The sequence below is a fragment of the Bos grunniens genome, chromosome 3, assembly GCF_055505025.1.
Source record: "Bos grunniens cultivar Pamir isolate PY7600 chromosome 3, Bosgru_T2T1.0, whole genome shotgun sequence".
Lineage (NCBI taxonomy): Eukaryota > Metazoa > Chordata > Mammalia > Artiodactyla > Bovidae > Bos > Bos grunniens.
In genome coordinates, this window is record NC_141167.1 from 103,816,870 (window position 1) to 103,839,602 (window position 22,733).

Consider the following 22,733-nt stretch of genomic DNA (forward strand, 5'->3'; position numbering starts at 1 on the left):
CATTTGCATTCATCTCACACACTAGCAAAGTAATATTCAAAATTCTCCAAGCCAGGCTTCAACAGTATATGAGCCATGAACTCCCAGATGTTCAAGCTGGATTTATAAAGGGCAAAGGAACCAGAGATCAAATTGCCAACATCCACTGGATCGTCAAGAAAGCAAGAGAGTTCCAAAAATAAAAAACATCTACTTCTGCTTTACTGACTACACCAAAGCCTTTGACTGTGTGAATCACAACAAACTGTGGAAAATTCTTAAAGAGATGGGAGTACCAGACCACCTCACCTGCCTCCTGAGAAATCTGTATGCAGGTCAAGAAGCAACTTTTAGAACTGGACATGGAACAACAGACTAGCTCCATATTGGAAAAGGAGTACATCAAGGTTGTATATTGTCACCCTGCTTATTTAACTTATATGCAGAGTACATCATGTGAAATGCCAGGCTAGATGAAGCACACGCTGGAATCAAGATTGCAGGGAGAAATATCAATAACCTCAGATACACAGATGACACCACCCTTATTATAGAAAGCAAAGAGGAACTAAAGAGCCTCTTGATGAAAGTGAAAGAGGAGAGTGAAAAAGTTGGCATAATACTCAACATTCATAAAACTAAAAGCATGGCATCTGATCCCACCATTTCATGGCAAATAGATGGGGAAACAATGGAAATAGTGATAGGCTTTTTTCTCTTGGGCATCAAAATCACTGCAGATGGTAACTGCAGCCATGAAATTAAAAGACAATTGCTCCTTGGAAGAAAAGCTATGGCCAACCTAGACAGCCTATTAAAAAGCAGAGACATTACTTTGCCAACTAAGGTCCATCTAGTGAAGGCTATGCTTTTTCCAATTGTCATGTATTGTGTGAAATTTGGATGATAAGGAAAGCTGAGCACCAAAGAGTTGATGTTTTGGAACTGTGCTGTTGGAGGAGACTCTTGAGAGTCCTATGGACTTCAAGGAGATCAAACCAGTCCATCCTAAAGGAAATCAGTCCTGACTATTCATTGGAAGGACTGATGCTGAAGCTGAAGCTCCAGTACATTGGCCACCTAATGCGAAGAACTGACTCATTGGTAAAGACCCTGATGCTGGGAAAGATTGAAGGCAGGAAGAGAAGAGGATAAGAGAAGATGAGTTGGTTGGATGGCATCACCAACTCTATGGACATGAGTTTGAGCAAGCTCTGGGAGTTAGTGAAGGACAGGGAAGCCTGGCATGCTTCATTCCATGGGACTGCAAAGAGTCGGACACAACTGAGTGACTGAACTGAACTGATCCAAAAGAATTTAGATCATCATCTCCAGGAGGTAGCTACACACCCATGTTCTTGTTAGCACTATTTATAGTAGCCAAGATATGGAAACAATACAATTGTCCATTAGCAGATTAATAGAGAAAATACGGACCTAAACAAAATGGGAGAATAGTTGCCCTTTAAAATGAAAGTAATCTTGCCATTCTCAACAACATGGATGAACCTGGAGAACATTACGCTAAGTGAAATAAGCCAGTTACATGAAGACAATACTGTATGTTTCCATTTATAGAAGGCATTTAAAATAGACTCAGAAGCAGAGAGTATAATGGTGTTTTCTATGAGCGAAGTACTAGGGCAAATGGAGCATTGTTATTCAATGGATATCAAGTTTCAGTTATGCTATATGATTAAAGTCTAGAGATCAGTTCTCCAACATAATAACTCTACTTATAATAGTGTACTTAAAATTTAAGAGAATACATAAATTTCTCACCACAAAATACTGTGAGTGGGGAACACACTTCAAAATGGTGAGTAGGGAACACATTGGAAGTGTTGGATATGTTCCTTTCTGTAGAGATGATGTTACAGGTGCTTGCACATGTCCAAACTCATATTTAGTTATGCATATTAAATATGACAAAAAATGTGTTTCAGAAGGGTTTTCTCTGGGAATGAAAGGGGGAAGCGTTGTCTATCAACTCATGCTTTCCAGTGGTAAGGCGTGGCTGTGAAGCATTAACTATTCCAGCCTGCATTTCTACAAATGCATTAAAAATGCCCACAGACATTTCATGTTGTGGCCTTCTGGAACCTAGGATCAAGAAAGGAAAGACATCACCCGAGGGAACGTGTGGGAATTTCATACAATCGTGGCTGGGAAAAGGCAAGACCAGAAGATTTGGAGAGTGTTTAAAGTGCCCCAAACCACGCATATAAAGGTCCCAAGCAAGACACAGGCCATTGATATGGAAGGGGTTGCAGCCTTCTGCCCCTGGAAAGTGGTCCAGTGGAAAAGATCAAGGTACCTCTGGAGGTGGAGGAGTCGAGGGGTACTGGGAAAATGAGAAATGAACACATTTTCAATAAGTTTTTTCTACATTTGCTTCTTTTTGTCCCCCTTCTCTACAAGGATGGTGTTTAAAAAAAGTAATGCACATTTAAGTGCATCACCATCAGAAGCAATGCTGTTGCAAGAAAGGGGACCCCTTCCAGGGCCTGAAAGTGGGCTCTTGTGAGGAGAAACACCAGAGATGATATTGGGGAGACAAAGCAAGAGATGTTACTGGGAGGGGGGCACCCAGGGGGAAAGAAGGAGGGTAAGGAAACCCAGGAGGATTGCTCTGCCACGTGGCTCAAAGTCTTGGGTCTTATGGTGATGGGATTAATTTCTGGGTTGTCTTTGGCCAATTACTGTGTGTTTCCCTTAACAATGTGACTCTATAGGGGTCAGTTTCCTTAATGTATATAGCACTGGTGAAGAAACCAAACTTCTCTGAAGGATAGAAAGCGCGTCAACACCAAGCCAGTGAACATGCTTGTCCAAACAGAAACAATAGTGTGGGCAAATTAGAAGGGCTGGTGGCTGATGCCAGAGAGGCTTTTGTTAAGGTGAAAAGGCATGGATTAGGACAGAGCAAAAGAGAGTCCACCAGGGAAGGGAGTCAGGAAATGAAAAAGGAATTTCTTCTAGAACCAAAGTCAATAATCAGTTTAGGACATGAGGAAGACCCAGATTCATGCAGAGGAGCAGAAAGCAGTTTCTCTGGAAATAAGAATCCCAGGGAGAGCAGCAAGATCTGGGCAAAGATTCCTATGTCAAGGGCTCTGAGAGGTGGTTTTAGGAAAGGGAGGGACATGGACAATCCTGAGAGGAGACCTGAAGTGACACCAGACACTAGAGCTTAGATGTGACAGTGACACTGGCACCACCTTAGAGGGTCATGCTGGTCAGACAGTAGCTGAGAGGGAAGGACACGGGTGGGGAAGGAAGCAGGGCAAGAGCATGACGAACCCGCACCTTTTCAACTCATACTGCTAAGCCTGTCATAAGATAGTGAATCATTTCTAAGAAGTCACCTTATTATGGTTGTTCAAGCAGTTCATGGGATTCCCAGGCAGTACTAGTGGTAAAGAACCTGCCTGCCAATGCAAGAGATGCAAGAGATGCAGTTTCGATCTCTGGGTCAGGAAGATCCCCTGGAGGAGGGAATGGCAACCCATTCCAATATTCTTGCCAAGAGAATCCCCATGGACAGCGGAGCCTGGCATGCTACAGTCCATAGGGTCTCAAAGAGTCAGACACAGGTGAAGCAATTTAGCATGCACGCAAGCACTTCATGTATATCTTTCTAAAATAATGCTTTCTTCTCTTTCTCTCTCTCTCCCCTTCCTTCCTTCTTCCTTCATTTCTCCCTTTCTTCTTTCACTCCCTTCTTCTCTCCCTCTTTCCTTCAATCTTTCCTTCCTCCCTCTCTTCTATGAACATATGCATCTATCAAGGAAAACAATAATTGCACATTGACTGAGCATCTTCCAGACAATGGATGAGGCTAAAGTGTAATTAGAGCTTTGGAGAACTAAATAAAGGAGATCCCAGTGGTGGCTTCAACTTTAACTTGCTCAACTTCTTTCGGAGAAGGCAATGGCACCCCACTCCAGTACTCTTGCCTGGAAAATCCCAGGGGTGGAGGAGCCTGGAAGGCTGCAGTCCATGGGGTCGCTAAGAGTCAGACACGACTTAGCGACTTCACTTTCACTTTTCATTTTCATGCACTGGAGAAGGAAATGGCAACCCACTCCAGTGTTCTTGCCTGGAGAATCCCAGGGACGGTGGAGCCTGGTGGGCCGCCGTCTATGGGGTCGCACAGAGTCGGACCTGACTGAAGCGACTTAGCAGCAGCAGTGGTGCTGTGCCTTGGACTCAGGTTAATGTGAGATAAGAGAGGTAAAGCAGTGGGAAGGGAGGAGCCATCCACATACCTGAATTTTAAGAATGTTTGAATTTCCTAAGGGCCACACCTAGTAAGAGATTGTGCATTGAGGTCAACCCTGGGTTAGTGACCTCTGTTTCACCTTATCCTGATCAGAGGATGTGGCTGGTTCATGAACTCAAAGAATCAGACTTTCTTATTCTTTGTTGCCCACAAAAACACAGATCCCATGAGAAGTAGAGTCTTAGGGCTTTTCCAACATGCTGGACAGATCCAGTCTTAACTGTCCATCCCCAGTGACATGCACAACATGGTCAAAGTGGCATCTTAAGGCCCTTTAGAGGGAAGCATTTCCAAAGCAGACATTTTAACTTTTCCTTTCCTTTCCCAGGTTTGGATTTACTAAGAGATGGAATATCAGATGCTTCACTTATTACTACCATTCCCATGGCCTCCCAGGAGACACAGTAATGCCTATTGTTCATCTCCACATTCACTCAGGAAATTAAAATGTTCAACAAAATTAATCTGAACTAAATATTAGGGTCCTGTTAAACAGGTATGGTTATTTCTGGTCCCAGGAGCCTGGAGTTTCACTCTGATTTAACTTATCACCACCCAAGAACCCTGTTTCCCATAGCAACCACACTACAAATGGTAGACAGTGAGAACAGACCCGTCAAACAAAGTGACATCACCGTCAAACAATGAGTGCCCCACAAAATGTTAAGCCAGAGATTTTCACCACTAAAGCTGGAATGAAGACAGTTTAGCACCCCCAAATCCCACTTCCTTAAGGCAAGGCTCATATTCTATATAAAATGCCAGCTGGCCAGAGATTTCTCACCAGACCCAGGAGACCAGACAACTCAAACGTTTCTTCACATCAGGTGAGACTCTTCACATGGATTTTCTTAATATTTGCCCAATGATATTGTATTTTGATTAAAATCTCTTTGCCATGATGTGATATATTTATTTTAAATGCAAAGTAATTTATGTTTAAGGTGACTATAGATCTTTCTGACTTCTCACTTAGATTACAGCTGTGGAATTTGGGGTCAGAAAAGGGGAATAGTTTCTGTTGACCATCTGTTCAGTTGGCAGGAGGATATAGACTGCAGCTCATGTTCAGGGCAATTTTAGTGACATTTTAATATTCTCTTTTATTAATTTTTAGACTCTGCAAAATCGAGAGGCACTGCATTGGCACTTTGGATGTACAAAAGATAACACTTTTCTTTACTCCTTGAACCTATGATCCATCAGAGAATGTAATACATAGGAGTAATTTACAAAAAAAATACTGCACATAGAATAGAGAGGATGAGGCAGGTATTGTGCTGAGTCAGAATGAGAAAGATGACGGGATCCGGGAGGAGAGCCATGAGGGGTGAGCGTGTATGGACAAGCAACAACAGAATGGAAAGACTTCCAGAAACAAACACCAAGAAGACAATGTGAACAGAAGCTCATAGACAGAATTGTGTGGGCTTACGGATTTTCCTATGAGAACTGAGGCACTCTATGTGAGGGATACGAGAGGGTAGACACCAGATTTTGAACTTTACCACTTTTTCAATTGATTGTAAACTGAGGGCTTCAATCAATCACAGGAACCTGAAGTTATGTTATGTGGCTAATGTAGGTTTTCGGAAAAGAACAGGAAGAAAGGAAGCAAAGAGAAAGGCTCCACTCCCATGGGATCAAAATAAACCACCTTTAAACTTTTCCTCTTGAAAGTGTACAGGAATCCTCAGTTTCCTTTGATTCTCAAATTCAAGGAAACAAAAATAAAGAGAAGAGAAGCTTTTGTTTCTTAAGGGGCATGAAATTAAGATATTTGTCATTAGACTTGGCTTCCTCCTTGTTTTACTAAACTACTAAGTCTGCTTTTCTGTCTCTAGGTCCAGCCTTCTTTAAAGCATGAGTTCATATCAGCAGAAACAGCCTTTCACCCCACCCCCTGGGCCTGAGCAGCAGCAGGTGAAACAGCCCTGCCAGCCTCCACCTCCACCTCAGGAACCATTTGTTCCCATAATTGAGGAGCCATGCCTTCCAAAGGTTCCACAACCGGACATCAAGATTCCCGAGCAAGGCTATTCCACACTTCCGGAGCCATGTCCCATCAGAGATCCGGAGCCAGTCTACACCAACGTCCCTCAGCCTGGAAATACCAAGGTGCCTGAGGCATACCCCTCAGTGGTCATTCCAGGTCCAAACCAGCAGAAGGTCAACCAGGAGTAACGTGGTCCACTGCTATGCCCTTGAGGAACCAACCTCCGGATCTTGAACACCTTTCTCCCTTTTGTTTCTCTGTCTTCATTGTGTAGATCTTGCAATGAGTATTTTCTCTCCCTGAGTCACAGCCTCTCTTGTTTGCATCCTAAAAATATGTGCTATGAGGTTTTCCTTACTCTGAACGGTCCTCTGAGCTCTGCGTTCTGCAGAAGGCCTTAGCAGCTTTACTGGTTCTCAGTTGCTTGGGGTTCATCGGAGGGGAGAAGCTGGATTTGAAGAAATACCTCTTTCCCTTTCTACCTCTATTAAAACACCTTTAAGCACACTCCTGGATGTTGGTGTCATTGGCTGACTGTGCCCCATTCTTTGCTGTCCCATAATGAATAGGACTTGCAGTTAGAGAGGAGTTGGTATAGATAACATCTGTCTAATTCTGGTACCCTGGGCTTCTATAGGTGTGTGTGTGTGTGTGATTACATTTAGGGGGCATCCTTGGGATGGCAATAGCTACAGTGTAATAGAAATCAGAGCCTGTCATTCAGGCAGCCATACCTGGAGCAGATTTCTTCTCTGGCAGTGGACTGAGTTCTGCTTGTTCCAAGCCACCTCCAAGCCCATGTGCACTCCCTCCAAGACTCCAGTTTATTCCAAAAAACATCACTCCTAAATGTGTCTCCTTTGCTGTCTTTCAAGTAGGATCATCAGTACTATTCTAGATTCCATACATATGTGTTAATATATGATATTTGTCTTTCACAGTGGGGGAAGGAGAGGGTGGGATGGTGTGAAAGAATAGCATTGAAACATATGCATTATCATATGTAAAATAGATAGCCAGTGGGAGTTCAATGCATGATGCAGGGAACTCAAAGCCAGTGCTCTCTGACAACCTAGAGGGGTGGGGTTGGTGGGGGTGGGGTAGTGAGAGAAGGGTTCAGGAGGGAGGGGACATATGTATACCTAATGTGGATTCATGTTGGTGTATGGCAAAAACCATTACAACATTCTAAAGTAATTGTTCTGTAAAGTAAAAATAAAAAATTTTCAAAAACATCATTCCTACATTCTTGAACCTGATATTCTGGTTTTCTTCACTAGTTTTTACTTTACCCACACAAGGAGGCATTTGATTATAAGCAGCTACATGCTCATATGATCTGACACATGGGCCTCGTGTGATTAACCCTTCTACTCAAGTCCTTCTTTGTCTGCCCCCTTCTAACTATAAATAACAGTAATGATCAGAGGGGTTCTAGTTTCTTGAAGTGATTCTTCTATTTTGATACACTCTGTAAAGGCTTTCTGACTCATATTCTGTTTTTAAATTTTTATTGGAGTATAGTTGATTTGCAATCTTGTGTTTTTTTCAGGTATACAGCAAAGTGAATCATATAACTGATGTGTGTGTGTGTGTGTGTGTGTGTGTACACTCTTTTTCTAGATTCTTTTCCCATATAGACCATTACGGAGAGGACTGAGTAGATTTCCTTGTGCTATACAGTAGGTCCTTTTCAGTTATCTATTTCATATATAGAACGGACTTAGGGACACAACAGGGAAAGGAGAGGGTGGGACTAACTGAGCGGGTAGCACTGACATCTGTACATTACAGTGTGTAAGATAGGTAACCAAGGGGGAGCTGGTGTACAACACAGGGTGCTCAGCCTGGTGCTCTGTGACAGCCTAGAGGGATAGGACGGAGGGTGGGTGGTGGCAGGGAGGCTCAAGAGGGAGGGGATACGTGTATACTTATGACTGATTCAGCAGAAACCAATATAACATAGTAAAGCAATTATCCTCCACTTAAAAATATATATATTTTTAAAGTAATGTGTATATGTTTATTCCAATCTCCCAATTTAATTCTCCCCGCTCCTTACTCCCAGGTAACCATAAGTTTGTTTTTTACTTCTGTTTTGTAAACAAGTTCATTTGTACCCTTTTTTCAGATTCCACATATAAACAGTATCATATGATATTTGTCCTTTTTTTTTTTTTTTTTTGTCAGACTTCCTTCACTCAGTTTGAAAATCTCTAGGTCCATTCATGTTGTTGCAAATGACATTATTTCATTCTTTTTATGCTGAGTAATATTCCAATGCATTTATGTACCACATCTTTATCCATTCCTCTGTTGATGGACATTTATATTGCTTCTATGCCTTGGCTATAGTAAATGGTGCTGCAATGAACTTTGGCATGCATGCATCTTTTCAATTTACAGTTTTTTCCAAGTATATGCACAAGGAATGGGACTGCTGAGTCATATCGTGTTTCCATTTCTAGTTTTTTTTTAAGGAACCTCTATACTATTCTCCATAGTGGCTGTACCAATTTACTTTCCCACAAACAGTGCAAGAGGGTTCCCTTCTCTCTACACCCTGTCCAGTATTTATTGTTCGTAGATTTTCTTATGATGGCTGATTTGACCAGTGTGAGATGATAGATTTTGTAGCTTTGTGTCATTGTAGCTTTGATCTGTATTTCTTTAAGTATTAGTGATATTGAGCATCTTTTCATGTGCTCTTTGGCCATTTGTATGTCTTTTTTTTTTTTTTTTTTGAGAAATATCTATTCAGATCTTCCACCCAATTTTTGATTAGGCTGTTTACTATTTTGATACTGAGTTCTATGAGCTGTTTGTATGTTTTGGAAATTAATGCCATGTTGGTTGCCTCATTTGCAAATATTTCCTCCCATTCTGAGAGTTGTCTTTTCATTTTGTTTATGGTTTCCTTTGCTGAGCAAAGGCTTTTAAGTATATCCCATATGTTTATTTTTGTTTTTATTTTATTACTCTAAGATGCGAGATGAAAAAGACCTTGCCGTGATTTATTCTGTCACATATTCTTGATACATATACATTCCAGAGGTTACAAGGTGATCTTGAACTGTCTTTTTTGTGTTTCCTTCTCCTGATGCCTCCAAAAGTTTTGGAAGGGTGATGATTTTGGCGTGCTACTTTGTTTGCTGAGTCATCTCACTAACTATTCATAAAATTCCACTGCGGCCCATGCTACTTGAACAATGGCCATTTGGATTTCACTTTCCATTAGGTCTGAAGCTTTATGAATGAGTTCAGAGAATTAGGGACACTTCGTTTATAATGATATCCAAGGCCCAATTTGGAGTATACAGGGGTCTGTAACATTTTCTGGAAGCAGCAGCATGCTTCAGGCCTGATTGCCCACAGATTCTATTTATCCCAGAAGAAACATTTGGTCCAATGTCTTAGATGAATTGTGCCTTTACCCATTTGGCAAAATTTGGCTTTAGAGTGAATGCAGCTGCATTGTGTAATGTTTGCACTAGTCCTCTGTATAAATGAGAATGGACAGAGGGGAAGGTATTGCTAGACTGGTATTTCTCTTTGAAGTCTGGACCAGCAGAGTGGCTAGACCTAATGCTCATTCCAAAGTTGGAAAAGTTTAGGTTCAAATCAGCGACAAATGGAGAGAAGAAGATACAGTAGCTGAGGACAAAAGAATGAATAAATGGATTGTGCATAGAGGGAAACTCAACATTACCTGGGTTCCTTTAATGCAGCTCAAAGCAAAAAATAACATTGTTTCTTAGCCCAATTACACTAGATTCTCCAGGTAGTCAAAGCTATGGTTTTTCCAGAGTCATATATGATGTCAGAGTTGGACCATAAGAAAGGCTGAGCACCAAATAATTGATGCTTTTGAATTGTGGTACTAGAGAAGACTCTTGAGAGTCCCTTGAACTGCAAGGAGATTAAACCAGTCAATCCTAAGGAAATAAACCCTGACTATACATTGGAAGGACTGTTGCTGAAGCTGAACTTTTGCCACTTGAAGAACTGACTCATTGGAAAAGATCCTGATGCTAGGAAAGATTGAAGGCAAAAAGAGAATGGGGTAGCAGAGGATGAGACGGTTAGATAGCATTACCAACTCAATGGACATGAGTTTGATCAAACTCTGGGAGATAGTGGAGGACAGAGGAGACTGACATGCTACAGTCCATGGGGTTGCAAAATCAGACACGACTTGCTGACTAAACAGCAACAACAATCAGATACCAAAGAAGGTGAAGCTGTATGTTGACTGAGACCACTCCTGCTTTCGGAATCTTATAAGGTTAAACAGAATTTTTAAAATCTGAGTGGCATCATCTGGAAGACCTTCTGATTCTACAATATGATGAGGAACTGTACCAATGGTTAATGACTGAGCAGAACTGTAATAAAAGGATAGTAAATTTTAACTCATCTTCCAGGATACATATACTCTAAAAATATTATTTGGGATGGAATTTCTGGGAAATACTCCCTACAGGGCAACCTAACAATGTAGCGTATGACTCCCTGCAGGCAGGTCACTATGTAACTATAAACCCTGATGATTGAATGGAAGAAAGGAGTTTTAAATGACAAAATGCAGCAGTTGGTTGGCTGAAAAAAATACAGTCATACAATTATCACCCTTTTTTGTCATGGATGGAAAACTAAGAAACAGAGTTTTTTTAAAGATGGGGTTTTGATGAGATTAAATAAGTAGGCATATTGTGGTGAATCAAATTACCCTGAGGATTGGAGCACTGAGATGAGAGAGCCTATGGAAGTCCTTAGGGCATGAAAGTGAAAGTGAAGTCGCTCAGTCGTGTCCGACTCTTTGCGACCCTGTGGATTGTAGCCCACCATGCTCCTCTGTCCATGGGATTTTACAGGCAAGAGTACTGGAGTGGGTTGCCATTTCCTTCTCCAGAGGATCTTCCTGACCCAGGGATCGAACCCAGGTCTCCTGCATTGTAAGCAAGACGCTTTACCGTCTGAGCCACCAGGGAAGTCCTGGTGGGCATACTTAGGCATACTCAGATGAAATCACAGGTAGGTGTGACTACTACTGTCTAATCCTACTAGATGGGTCCCCATATATTGAGTACAAAACATGTATTCTAACTGCATTCAGATAATATATATATAGTGGCAACTGTAATAGTTTACACGAACCATCTGGTGATGATACTGCTTATAGACACCAATCCTGAAGGTGCTATAGTGATGACTGTCTCCCTGGGTGGTCCTGGCCAGTGGTAATCATGATCAAAATCTCTTCCCTACTGACAGGAGGAATGACAGTTCAGGGAACTGTCTAACTGATGTGATGATGGGTTGATTCAGTGATACTTTATTTGCTGGAGCATAGCTGGTGACTCTGTCACAGATTTCAAGTATCTCCACTTCCTCTTCCTCCTCATTCTCCTATTCTTCCTCCTTTTCCATTTACCAAACCACATCCTTGAAAAATTCCTGATCAAGACAAGGAAAGAATATCTAGGAACATCACGTTAAACATTTAATTGGCAACAATTAGTCAACACTTATGGAGAAGGCAATGGCACCCCACTCCAGTACTCTTGCCTGGAAAATCCCATGGATGGAGGAGCCTGGTAGGCTGCAGTCCATGGGGTCGCACAGAGTCGGACATGACTGAAGTGACTTAGCAGCAGCAGCAGTCAGCACTTAAAAAAGATAGGAAAGTTCTATTCATTAATGCATAGACAACATGTCAATGCACCAAGTTGGATAGTTAAGAGGTGTACATTGGGGAGCAAAGTGTAATATGGGTCTGGAAAAAGTGTAAAAGGGGTCTGTAAGGTTGAAGGAAAAGATAGAGAATAAACATTAAAATAATTTTTTTTTAAATAACTGTCTTTAGAGACCTAAAACATGTTTGGAAAGAGTAGAAGAAGGCAAATATATCAGATCAGTCCTAAGTTTCTATGCCACCTAGACTTCTATGCCAACTGGATTTCAGAACTTTGGTTCGCTCATCCTTTCTTCCCTCCCACACCTACTCTCAACCACTTATATGTGACAATGTGAGTCTTAAATAGTATCTTACATTTATTTCTGGTTTCGTGAAATTTAAATCTGATATTTCATTATGGAATAAAAAGATTTATTTCCTGATGAAAGAATTTTAAGTACATGACAGTAGTCTAAGGAAATGATGGGGTGACAAGAGATGGATTATCCTGATTTCATTAGAAATGTGTTTCCACATTATACAGTAACATGGACTTCCGTGGTGGCTCAAATGGTGAAGAAACTGTCTGAAAAATCCAGTTTAATCCCTGGGTCAGGAAGGCCCCCTGGAGAAGGAAATGACTCGGTTCAGTCATTCAGTTGTGTCTGACTATTTGTGACCACATGGACTGAAGCAAGCCAGGCTTCCCTGTCCATCACAAGCTCACGGAGCTTGCTCAAACTCATGTCCATTGAGTCGGTGCTTCCATCCAGCCATCTCATCCTCTGTTGTCCCCTTCTCCCTTCAATCTTTCCCAGCACCAGGGTCTTTTACAGTGAGTCAGTGGACTCGAAAGAGTCTTCTCCAACACCACAGGTCAAAAGATTCAATTCTTCAGCGCTCAGCTTTCTTTATAGTCCAACTCTCACATCCATACATGACTACTGGAAAGACCATAGCTTTGACTAGATGGACCTTTGTTGACAAAGTAATGTTTCTGCACTTTAATATGCTCTCTAGGTTGGTCATAGCTTTTCTTCCAAGGAGCAAGCATCTTTTAATTTCATGGCTGCAGTCACCATCTGCAGTGATTTTGGAGCCACCAAAAATAAAGTTTATTACTGTTTCCATTGTTTCCCCATCTATTTTCCATGAAGTGATGGACCAGATGCCATGATCTTCATTTTTTGAATGTTGAGTTTTAAGCCAACATCTTCACTCTTCTCTTTCACCTTCATCAAGAGGCTCTTTATCTCTTCTTTGCTTTCTGCCGTAAGGGTGATGTCATCTGTGTACCTGAGGTCATTGATATTTCTCCCAGCAATTTTGATTCCAGCTTGTGCTTCATCCAGCCAGGCATTTCATATGATATACTCTGCATATAAGTTAAATAAGCAGGGTGACAATATACAACCTTGACGTACTCCTTTTCCTGTTTGGAACCAGTCTGTTGTTCCATGTCCAGTTCTAACTGTTGCTTCTTGACCTGCATACAGATTTCTCAGGAGTCAGATAAGGTGGTCTGGTATTCCCATCTCTTGAAGAATTTTCCACATTTTGTTGTGATTCACACAGTCAAAGTCTTTGGTGTATTCAATAAAGCAGAAGTAGATTTTTTTTTGGAACTCTTTTGCTTTTTTGATGATCCAACGGATATTGGCAATTTGATCTTTGGTTCCTCTGCCTTTTCTAAATCCAGCTTGAACATCTGGAATTTCATGGTTCATGTACTGTTGAAGCCTGGCTTGGAGAATTTTGAGAATTATGTTGCTAGCATGTGAGATGAGTGCAATTGTATGGTAGTTTGAACATTCTCTGGCATTGTCTTTCTTTGGGATTGGAATGAAAGCTGACATTTTCCAGTCCTATGAGTTTTTCAAATTTGCTGGCATAGTGAGTGGAGCACTTTCACAGCATCATCTTTCAGGATTTGAAAAAATAGCTCAACTGGAATTCCATCATCTCCACTAGCTGTGTTTGTAGTGATGCTTCCTAAGGCCTACTTCACTTCACATTCCATGTTGTCTGGCTCTAAGTGAGTGATCACACCATTGTGGTTATCTGGGTCATGAAGATTTTTTTTTGTATAGCTCTTCTGTGTGTTCCTGCCACCTCTTCTTAATATCTTCTGCTTCTATTAGGTCCGTACCATTTCTGTCCTTTATTGTGCTCATCTTTGCATGAAATGTTCCCTTGGTATCTCTAATTTTCTTGAAGAGATCTCTAGTCTTTCCCATTCTATTGTTTTCCTCTATTTCTTTGCATTGATCACTGAGAAAGGCTTTCTTATCTCTCCTTGCTATCCCTTGGAACTCTGCATTCAAATGGATATGTCTTTCCTTTTTTTCTTTGCCTTTCACTTCCCTCTTCTCAGCTATTTGTAAGCCCTCCTCAGACAACCATTCTGCATTTCTGCATTACTTTTTCTTGGGAATGGTCTTGGTTACTGCCTCCTGTACAATGTTACAAACCTGACCTAAATCAAATCCCTTATGATTATACAGTGGAAGTGACAAAAAGATTCAAGGGATTAGATCTGATGGACAGAGTGCCTGAAGAACTATGTATGGAGGGAATGGCTACCCACTCCAGTCTCCTTGTCTGGAGAATTCAATGGACAGAAAAGCTCTGTGGGCTACAGTCCATGGGGTTGCAAAAGAGTCATACGTGACTGGACGACTAACACTTTCACACTTTCATAGCAACAGAAAGCCAGCATTGTAACTTTATTCCTAGAACAGACAGGGTGCCTAACCAGCCATGGGTTATAATGAAAAACTTCCGTGTCTAATGGGACAATACATAAAAAGGAAAGAACAGAGAAACTATAGAATTGTTGAAAGCTAAATGTCTGAAGGAAATGGCAATCCACTCCAGTGTTCTTGCCTGGGAAATCCCATGGACAGAGGAACCTGGAGGACTATAGTCCATGGGGCCACAAAGAGTTGGACACAACTTAGTGACTAAATAACAAAAATCTCTGAAAAGGCAGAAATGAAATCTTTTGCCAAGGTTGGAAAATGTACTAGGTCATTGTTTCCAGAACTTTAGTTATCTTCTAAATGCTCATTATATTTGTCATAATTACACATCACATGTGTTATGTATTATCAATATCTTTTGCTTTAAATTCACTTTATACTAACTTTTTGAAGTTTTAATTGGATGTAGGCAATCATACACATAAACAGGCAGGTAAAATGTTCAAATTATATACTACAATATAGTAAGAAACACAGAGATAAAAATGAGAAAGAGAGAGAGAGATTATGAAGGTTGGCAAATTCAAAATCTGCAGAACCAAAACCCTAGTGGAAGGCCATCAGGCAGAGGTATTTGTTCTTACCTGGAGGACGACAGCCTTTTCTATTCAGGCTTTCAATGGATGAAATGAAGACTACCCACTTTATAGAGGGCAACCTCCTTTACTCAACCACTGATTTAAGTATTAATCTCATGCAAAACATCTTTAGAGAAATACCCAGAATAACGTTTGATCAAATATCTGGGCACCCTGTGCCAGTCAAGTCAGCCCATATTAACCACCAAATGTAGTGTCCAGCATACTGACAAACTGTGTGAAGAAAGTAGAGCAGGAAATATTTATAAGTTTATTTGACATATATTCCACTTTGACCAATATGGAAAATCTAAAAAGTGGGTTAAAAGTAGGTAAAATTAGTATTAATAATTGAGGAGTCGTGTATGAATGGCAGCTTGTGTTAATGACTAAACTATTAATAAAGTATTTTAACTTTCATATAAAATTACTTGTTTGAATCACATTGCTTATTAGATTAAGTTTCCCAATAATTTCAAAGGGGTAGGAAGCCAGAAAATTTGAACTGTTTTCTGAGCTTTCTTCAAAAGTGGAAGAATTTAAAATGTCAGTTGGGAGACATTCTGTAGAAGAAGATAGTATATCATGTTGGGAATTATGAGCAAATAGCTTACTTTCGGTTACAGGCCTAGGGTCCGAAGTGCCAGAACATCTGAATTATGGTAGGTGATACTAAGCTCCTAGTGAATTCCCTGTGGACAGAGTTGAAACAGAATTATTAAGGTCACTGGAACCTGCTTGATGTCCTTTATTCCAAGGAGAAAAACAGTGAAAGGATGATCCTAGAGGTCACCATTTTACTGAGCAGATCTAAGTGTTATGATGGGATGGCTAGTGAGATGATCTGCAACCTGCCCTCCGTCCATTTTAGAAGAAGAAAGGAGACTTAGATTAGCAGGCTGTTGATCAGGGGAGAAAGCATTATAAGAAGGGCTGGAGGTAAAGAGAAAAGTGTCACCAGGTAGCCAGGTGCTTTGCAACCTAGTATGTACAGCAAAATGGTGACCAGTTCAACTGGAACAAGACAGGAAATTTTATAATTCATGGACAGTGAAAGATAGAAAAGGGTCATATTCCCCAATCAAGAAAGGGAGCTTTTGAGTACAAATTAGAGAACTCTCCAAATCTTCCCTCTATCATAAACCCCTGAAACTGAGAACTAAGGCAGGGCCTTTTTGAGTCATGAGAACCTAATCCAGTGAGGAGATCCTGGAGCAGGACATTTCCTCTTTTCAGAGTCCCTGTCAAGCCAGTTATGGATGGATTTGCATTTTGGTTGGGAAATGACTGGACCAGTTTTGGCAGCTCCACCTCCCCTTGGTGGGGCAGCAAGCCCAGATAAAAAGGCCCTCTGTTGTACCAGTGCCATCCTCCTGCTACTCAAGTCTTGATAGACTTTGGAGAAACTGGTGAGTCTGATTCTTCAGTTCAAGTTTGTTCTTGGGCTCCAGAATATTGAATTTATGCTGGAGGCAGCAAATTCGGTGGGTCCAAAGTTATGATCAAGTGTTTAATGGTACTTATTGGATGGGAGGCTTTCCCTGGTGGCTCGGATGGCAAAGAATCTGCCTGCGATGTGAGAGACCTGGGTTCCATCCCTGGGTCAGGAAGATCCCCTGGAGAAGGGAACAGCACTCCAGCATTCTTGCCTGGAGAATTCCATAGACAGAGGAACCTGGCAGGCTACAGTTCATGGGGTCACAAAAAGTCAGACACTACTGAGCGAATTTCACTTTCATTGGATGGGAATTTGGGCACAGTGGTATACTGTATTTATTAAGTTTCTGGTACATACTTTGAATTACCCTATTGAACTATAAATTAATAGGAAATCTTTGACATGAAAAGGGAAACAAAAAAGTATTTTTTCTGTTTTTGCATCTTCCTGGTGTCCTTCTGCTGTAATTTCAGAAGCATTTATCTTAAAAGGTATGAGGTCCTGTGTCCCTCCTGATGACCCTTTGTGCTGTACATAAGTTATCCTGTTGGGACCTCATGAGAGATAATAAAGATAAGAATTGCTTGTGAGCTTGCCCAGGATTTTAGAACTTGTGATGCTGTTTTCCTGAAAACAAAATAAAACAAAACAAAACATCACGTGTGTTTTAAACAAAACTATTTTTTTAAAACATTGTATGATAAAGTGAAGACTTTCTCTGGGCTAATGAAGCAATTTTCTAAGGAGGGAGTAGCCAGAAATTTGTTAAAAGAAGTTGAAGAGTTTAAAGGGCATTGGAGATTGGAGAGGTTCTGTCTGATGGTATTACACAATTTTTGCCATGTCCCTCTGTAGGAGTTCCTTGTTGTGAACCCTGTTATGTAATTTCTTTCAGATTCTAAGATTCCAGAAAGATGTCTTATCAGCAGCAGCAGTGCAAGCAGCCCTGCCAGCCACCTCCAGTAGTGTGCCCTCCCAAGTGCCCTGAGCCTTGCCCACCTCCAAAGTGCCCTGAGCCCTGCCCACCTCCAAAGTGCCCTGAGCCTTGCCCACCTCCAAAGTGCCAGCAGAAATGCCCTCCTGTGCCACCTTCCCAACAATGCCAGCAGAAGTGCCCACCCAAAAGCAAGTAGAAGCATCAGCTTTTATCTGGATCAGGAAAGGATGAGGACAGTTGACTCACCTAGCTCCACAGCTCCACCTTCATCTTCTCTTTAAAGCCTATCATGGATACAGAAGAAGCTTCTCCACCCTTCAGCTGGCAATATGCCTGTGATGACTCCTCACAGCCAGAGATATTGCCTTCCTGAGGCTGCTGCGCCACTTTCCTCTGGGAGGACAACTGAGAAAGCATCACAGCACTTCAGAGGGAAGAGCAACAGCTCTCCTCCTGGGCACCATCATGGGACTGTCTCCCTGTATTCTGTGTCTGTCACCTGGGGACGGGTTTCTATCAGCTGGGCAATTGTTACTTATCCTCCACTTCCTGAGTAAACTACAATTTCTTTGTGTGGCATAAAAATGTTTTCTTTCTTTTAAAGCCTGCTTTTAACAGTATCATATCATCATCTTGGTTTGTTTACACCCTTCTTTGATGCCAAGTTTTAGGCTCTCACAATCAGTGTTATCTGAATCTTGCCATGCTGTTAACAATCATTTCTATATAATTTCAATACATATTATTTTCTTAGTTATTACTTGATTGATTTTATAATCAAATCTTTTAACTTCTTAGGTTTACAGTCCCTTTGCTAAAATGTAGGGAAAATCTTATTTACATTGCAAACTTGTCTGAGGCATAAAATTAAATGAATTGTTTAGTTTAGTTGGCACAAGCCAGTCACAAAAATGCCACTTTTTTGGGTGAGGCAGTTCACCATTGTCTCCCTCATCACCACAAGCACCACCACCACCACCACCACCACGTTTGCTCCACAGGAAAGTGGCTCAGACATAACTAGTATAGCAAGCAAGGAGATTCTTAGGTTTCATTACTCTTTCCCATTCTGTTATCCCATTATTCTTCTAATTTGACCTTGGGTTTAATGTGATATTGCTGATGAAGTGTTTTTTGGAAATTAGTGGGATGTTCCACATAAGTATAGCAGTTCTTGGACTTCCTGGTGGTCCAATGGTTAAGAATCACCTGTGCCAATGCAGGGAACACGAATTCATTCCCTGCTCTGGGAAGATTCCACGTGCTGGGGGACAACTAAGCTTGTGTGCTGTTGAGGTCCTTTCATGGACCGGAACCTGGTGGTCCGGAGTCGACAATGAGAAAGTGAAAGAATGAGACAGGCTAATATTTCTTGGGTTACTGAGCCAGCTTTCGCGTTCTAGGAAATCAGCCAGAAATAGAGAGATAGAGAGAAAGAAAGAAAGAAAGACATGGGGACCCAAGCTCTGATGGAGCAAAGATGTTTTAATCAACATGGTGTGGGCATATATGCTGTAGTTATTCTCAGCAAAGATAAAGATTAAAATGCCAGACTTACAAAACATAGGCGATCCATATTAAAGAGAGAGAGAGTTGTAAACAATCACTTTTACCGTATGGTCCACAAGAAGGAAGAGGGTGCTTATCTCCGTATTGAAAAACTAACGAAGGAAATGCCTTGATCCCTCAGCCCCTGGAGAGGCTTGCCTCTCCTCTTAATTCCTGTATTCAGGAATTAATAAGGAACAGAGGATTCTGGACAGATCCAAAACAGCACACAGGAAGCCTCCTGTTAAATACTTCCTGACAGTGTGCCACAGCTACGAAACCTGCCCACTCTACTCTAGAGCCTGTGCTCCTGAACAAGAAAGCTGGAATGAGAAGCCTGTGCACCCCAAAAGAGAGTGACCCCTGTTGGCTGGAACCAGAGAAAGCCTGCTTGTTCTAATGAGGACCCAGTACAGCCAAAAAATAAGTGAATAAATAAATAGAATTTTTTAAAAAGAGAATAACTTTATTTTAAAAAATATAGTAGTTATTAAAACATGGGTAGTACAGAAGAAAGGGAAACTAAAGAGTCCTTACCAGGCAAAGTGTTGCCTCCTCTCCATGTATAGCCCCTGCTCTTCTTTCTCCAACAACACATCAATCCCAGGGTTTTTATTTTTTTCACTTCTGGATTTACTTTCCAGATTGTTTTGACCCCACCTTTGAAGAACATTAAGGTTAATAATATTTGTTTAAATTTACAAAGTCTCTGTTCCTATGCAGTTTGTTTGCCAAGTGCTTAACTTACTAGTGAAGTCATTGTGAAAGCAGATATGTTCTTTAAGCATAGATCTTATTTTTTTTAACATTTTATTTTATATTGGAGTACAGTTGATTAGCAATATTGTAGTTTCAGGTGGACAGCAGAGTGAATCAGTTATACATATATATGTATCCTTTATCAAATTCTTTTCCCATTAAGGTTGTTACATAATATTGAGCAGACCTACCCTATTCAGTGGGCCCTTAGGGGTTCTCTATTTTAAATATAGCAGTTTGTACATGTCAGTCTCAAACCCCTAATTTTACCTGTGCCCTACCCAACCCACCTGGTAACCAAAAGTTCATTATCTAAATCTGTGAGTCTGTTTCTGTTTTGTTCATAAGTTCATTTGTATAATTTCTTTTTAGATTCAACACATACAGTGATATCATACAATATTTCTCTTTCTCTGTCTGACTTCCTTCACACAGTGTTACAGGTTCTATGTCCATCCATGCTTCAAATGGTGTTATTTCATTCTTTTTAATGACTTAGTAATATTCCACTGCATTTTTGTACACCAATTTCTCTATTCACTCCTCTGTTGATGGACATTTAGGTTGTTCCTGTGTCCTGGCTTTTGTAAATAGTGCTGCAATGAAGACTGTGTTGTATGTATCTTTTTGAATTATGGTTTTCTCTGGGTACATGCCCAGGAGTGGGATTGCTGGGTCATAAGGTAGTTCTCTATTGAGATTTTTCCCTTCGCTGTGCAAAAACTTTTAAGTTTTATTAGATTCAATTTATTTTTGTTTCTTATTTTCTTTATTCTAAGAGTTGGACGACAAAAAGATCTTGCTGTGGTTTATTCTGACCTATATTCTTGTTACATATTCAATACATTAGAGAGGCTGCAAGGCAATCTCAGACTGTCTCCTTTGTGTTTCCTGCTTCTGGTGCTTTGAAGACCTTTGGAAGTGTGCTGATCTTGGCATGCCACCTTGTTTGCTAAGTCATCTCACAGTTTTTTCATAAAATTCAAACTTAGACCATGCTATTTGAACACTGGCCAATTGGATTTCAATTTTCATAGGCCAGAAGCTTTGTAAGTAAGTTCCAAATATTAGGGGCACTTCATTTGGATTGTTCAGTTCAGTAAGTTTAGTTGCTCAGTCATGTCTGATTCTTTGTGACCCCATGGACTGCAGCACACCAGGCTTCCCTGTCCATCACCAACTCCCAGAACTTGCTCAAACTCATGTCCATCGAGTCAGTGATGCCATCCAACCAGCTCATCCTCTGTTGCCCCCTTTTCCTGCCTTCAATCTTTCCCAGCATCAGGGGTTTTTTCCAATGAGTCACTTCTTTGCATCAGGTGGCCAAAATATTGGAACTTCAGCTTCAGCATCAGTCCTTCCAATGAATATTCAAGACTGACTTCCTGTGGGATTGACTGGTATGATCTCCTTACAGTCCAAAGGACTCTTAAGAGTCTTCTCTAGTACCACAATTTAAAAGCATCAATTCTTCAGTGCTCAGCTTTCCTTATGGTCCAACTCTCACATCCATACATGACTATTGGAAAACCATAGCTTTGACTAGATGGACCTTTGTCGGTAAAATAATGTCTCTGCTTTTTAATATGCTGTCTAGGTTGGTCATAGCTTTTCTTCCAAGGAGCAAGCATCTTTTAATTTCATGGCTGCACTCACCATCTGCAGTGATTTTGGAGACCAAGAAAATAAAGTCTGTCACTGTTTCCATTGTTTCCCCATCTATTTGCCATGAAGCAATGGGACCAGATGCCATGATCTTCATTTTTCTGAATGTTGAGTTTTAAGCCAGCTTTTTCACTCTCCTCTTTCACTTTCATCAAGAGGCTCTTTAGTTCTTCTTCACTTTCTGCCATAAGGGTGGTGTCATCTGCATATCTGAGGTTATTGATATTTCTCCTGTCAATCTTGATTCCAGCTTGTGCTTCCTCCAGCCCAGTGTTTCTCATGATGCACTCTGCATATATGTTAAATAAGTACTTACAGCTCAGTTTTATTTGGCAAGCAAAGGAAAATATATCCTCCAGGTTGAGGGCTGGCTAACCCAAATGACGTGAAGAGAAGACAGCCCCCAGGCTCAACTTTGGCTCCTCTATTTATATGGTTTTTCTCCTCCCCTATGTAAATTGGGCTAGCCAGGAGGGCTGTCTGTTTTACCTGAGGTTCTCACTCTGGTCCACAGGCCTTCCTTTGTTCTATTTTCACTGGCTTTTCCCTTCTTTATTTTTAGGCACTGCCATTCTGGACTCCTTTTTCCTATTCTAACTAGCTAACAGATGGAATCTAGGAAACACTCCCTACAGAGCTACATAATAATGTGGCATATGAATCCACAGTATTCATGTGGTGAATCAATTTGTAACTATAAACCTTGAAGACTGAATGGAGGAAAAATCTTGAGTTATAATGGACAAAATGTAGCAGTAGGTTGCCTGATGAAATGTAGGGTACTATTATCACCTTTTTTTTTTGCTATAAATGGTAAACCAATAAACAGAATAGATAAGAGCATGCTTTTTTGATGGGATTAAAGCAGTAGGCTTATCACGGTGGATCAAATTACCCTGAGGATTGGCCCCACCCTGAGATGAGAGAGGCTATGAAAGTCCTTATGGCATACTCAGGGGAAATGACATCAAAGTGTGGCTACTACTGTCTCATCTTACTATATCAGTTCAGTTCAGTTCAGTTCAGTCGCTCAGTCATGTCCGACTCTTTGCGACCCCATGAATCCAAGCACACCAGGCCTCCCTGTCCATCACCAACTCCCAGAGTTC

At 41.0% G+C, this 22,733-nt stretch overlaps 1 protein-coding gene and 1 long non-coding RNA gene across 5 annotated transcripts; both read left to right on the forward strand.

Moving 5' to 3' along the window:
* The first annotated feature begins 4,939 nt into the window (after nucleotides 1–4,939).
* LOC147376510 (uncharacterized) lies at nucleotides 4,940–6,767 on the forward strand. Of its 3 annotated transcripts, none has more exons than XM_086394518.1 (3): nucleotides 5,045–5,091; nucleotides 5,382–5,421; nucleotides 6,109–6,767. In XM_086394518.1, exon 3 carries the CDS (start codon nucleotides 6,128–6,130, stop codon nucleotides 6,446–6,448), a length of 321 nt encoding a protein of 106 aa, XP_086250644.1. In that variant the 5' UTR covers nucleotides 5,045–5,091; nucleotides 5,382–5,421; nucleotides 6,109–6,127; the 3' UTR covers nucleotides 6,449–6,767. The 3 variants fall into 3 exon arrangements, with proteins under 3 accessions (XP_086250642.1, XP_086250644.1, XP_086250645.1); XM_086394519.1 differs by having other exon boundaries at nucleotides 5,071–5,091; nucleotides 5,382–5,475; XM_086394516.1 differs by lacking the exon at nucleotides 5,382–5,421 and having other exon boundaries at nucleotides 4,940–5,091.
* Nucleotides 6,768–16,536: 9,769 nt separating this feature from the next.
* Nucleotides 16,537–18,237, forward strand: LOC147376511 (uncharacterized). 2 transcript variants are annotated; one of them, XR_015161671.1, is made up of 2 exons: nucleotides 16,537–16,686; nucleotides 17,611–18,237. It is a non-coding gene; the product is annotated as an uncharacterized LOC147376511 (long non-coding RNA). The 2 variants fall into 2 exon arrangements; XR_015161672.1 differs by having other exon boundaries at nucleotides 16,639–16,761.
* Nucleotides 18,238–22,733: the final 4,496 nt, after the last annotated feature.

Excerpts from the sequence above, each read along its gene's own strand:
- LOC147376510 (XM_086394516.1), top strand. The coding sequence starts at position 6,128 with ATGAGTTCATATCAGCAGAAACAGCCTTTCACCCCACCCCCTGGGCCT.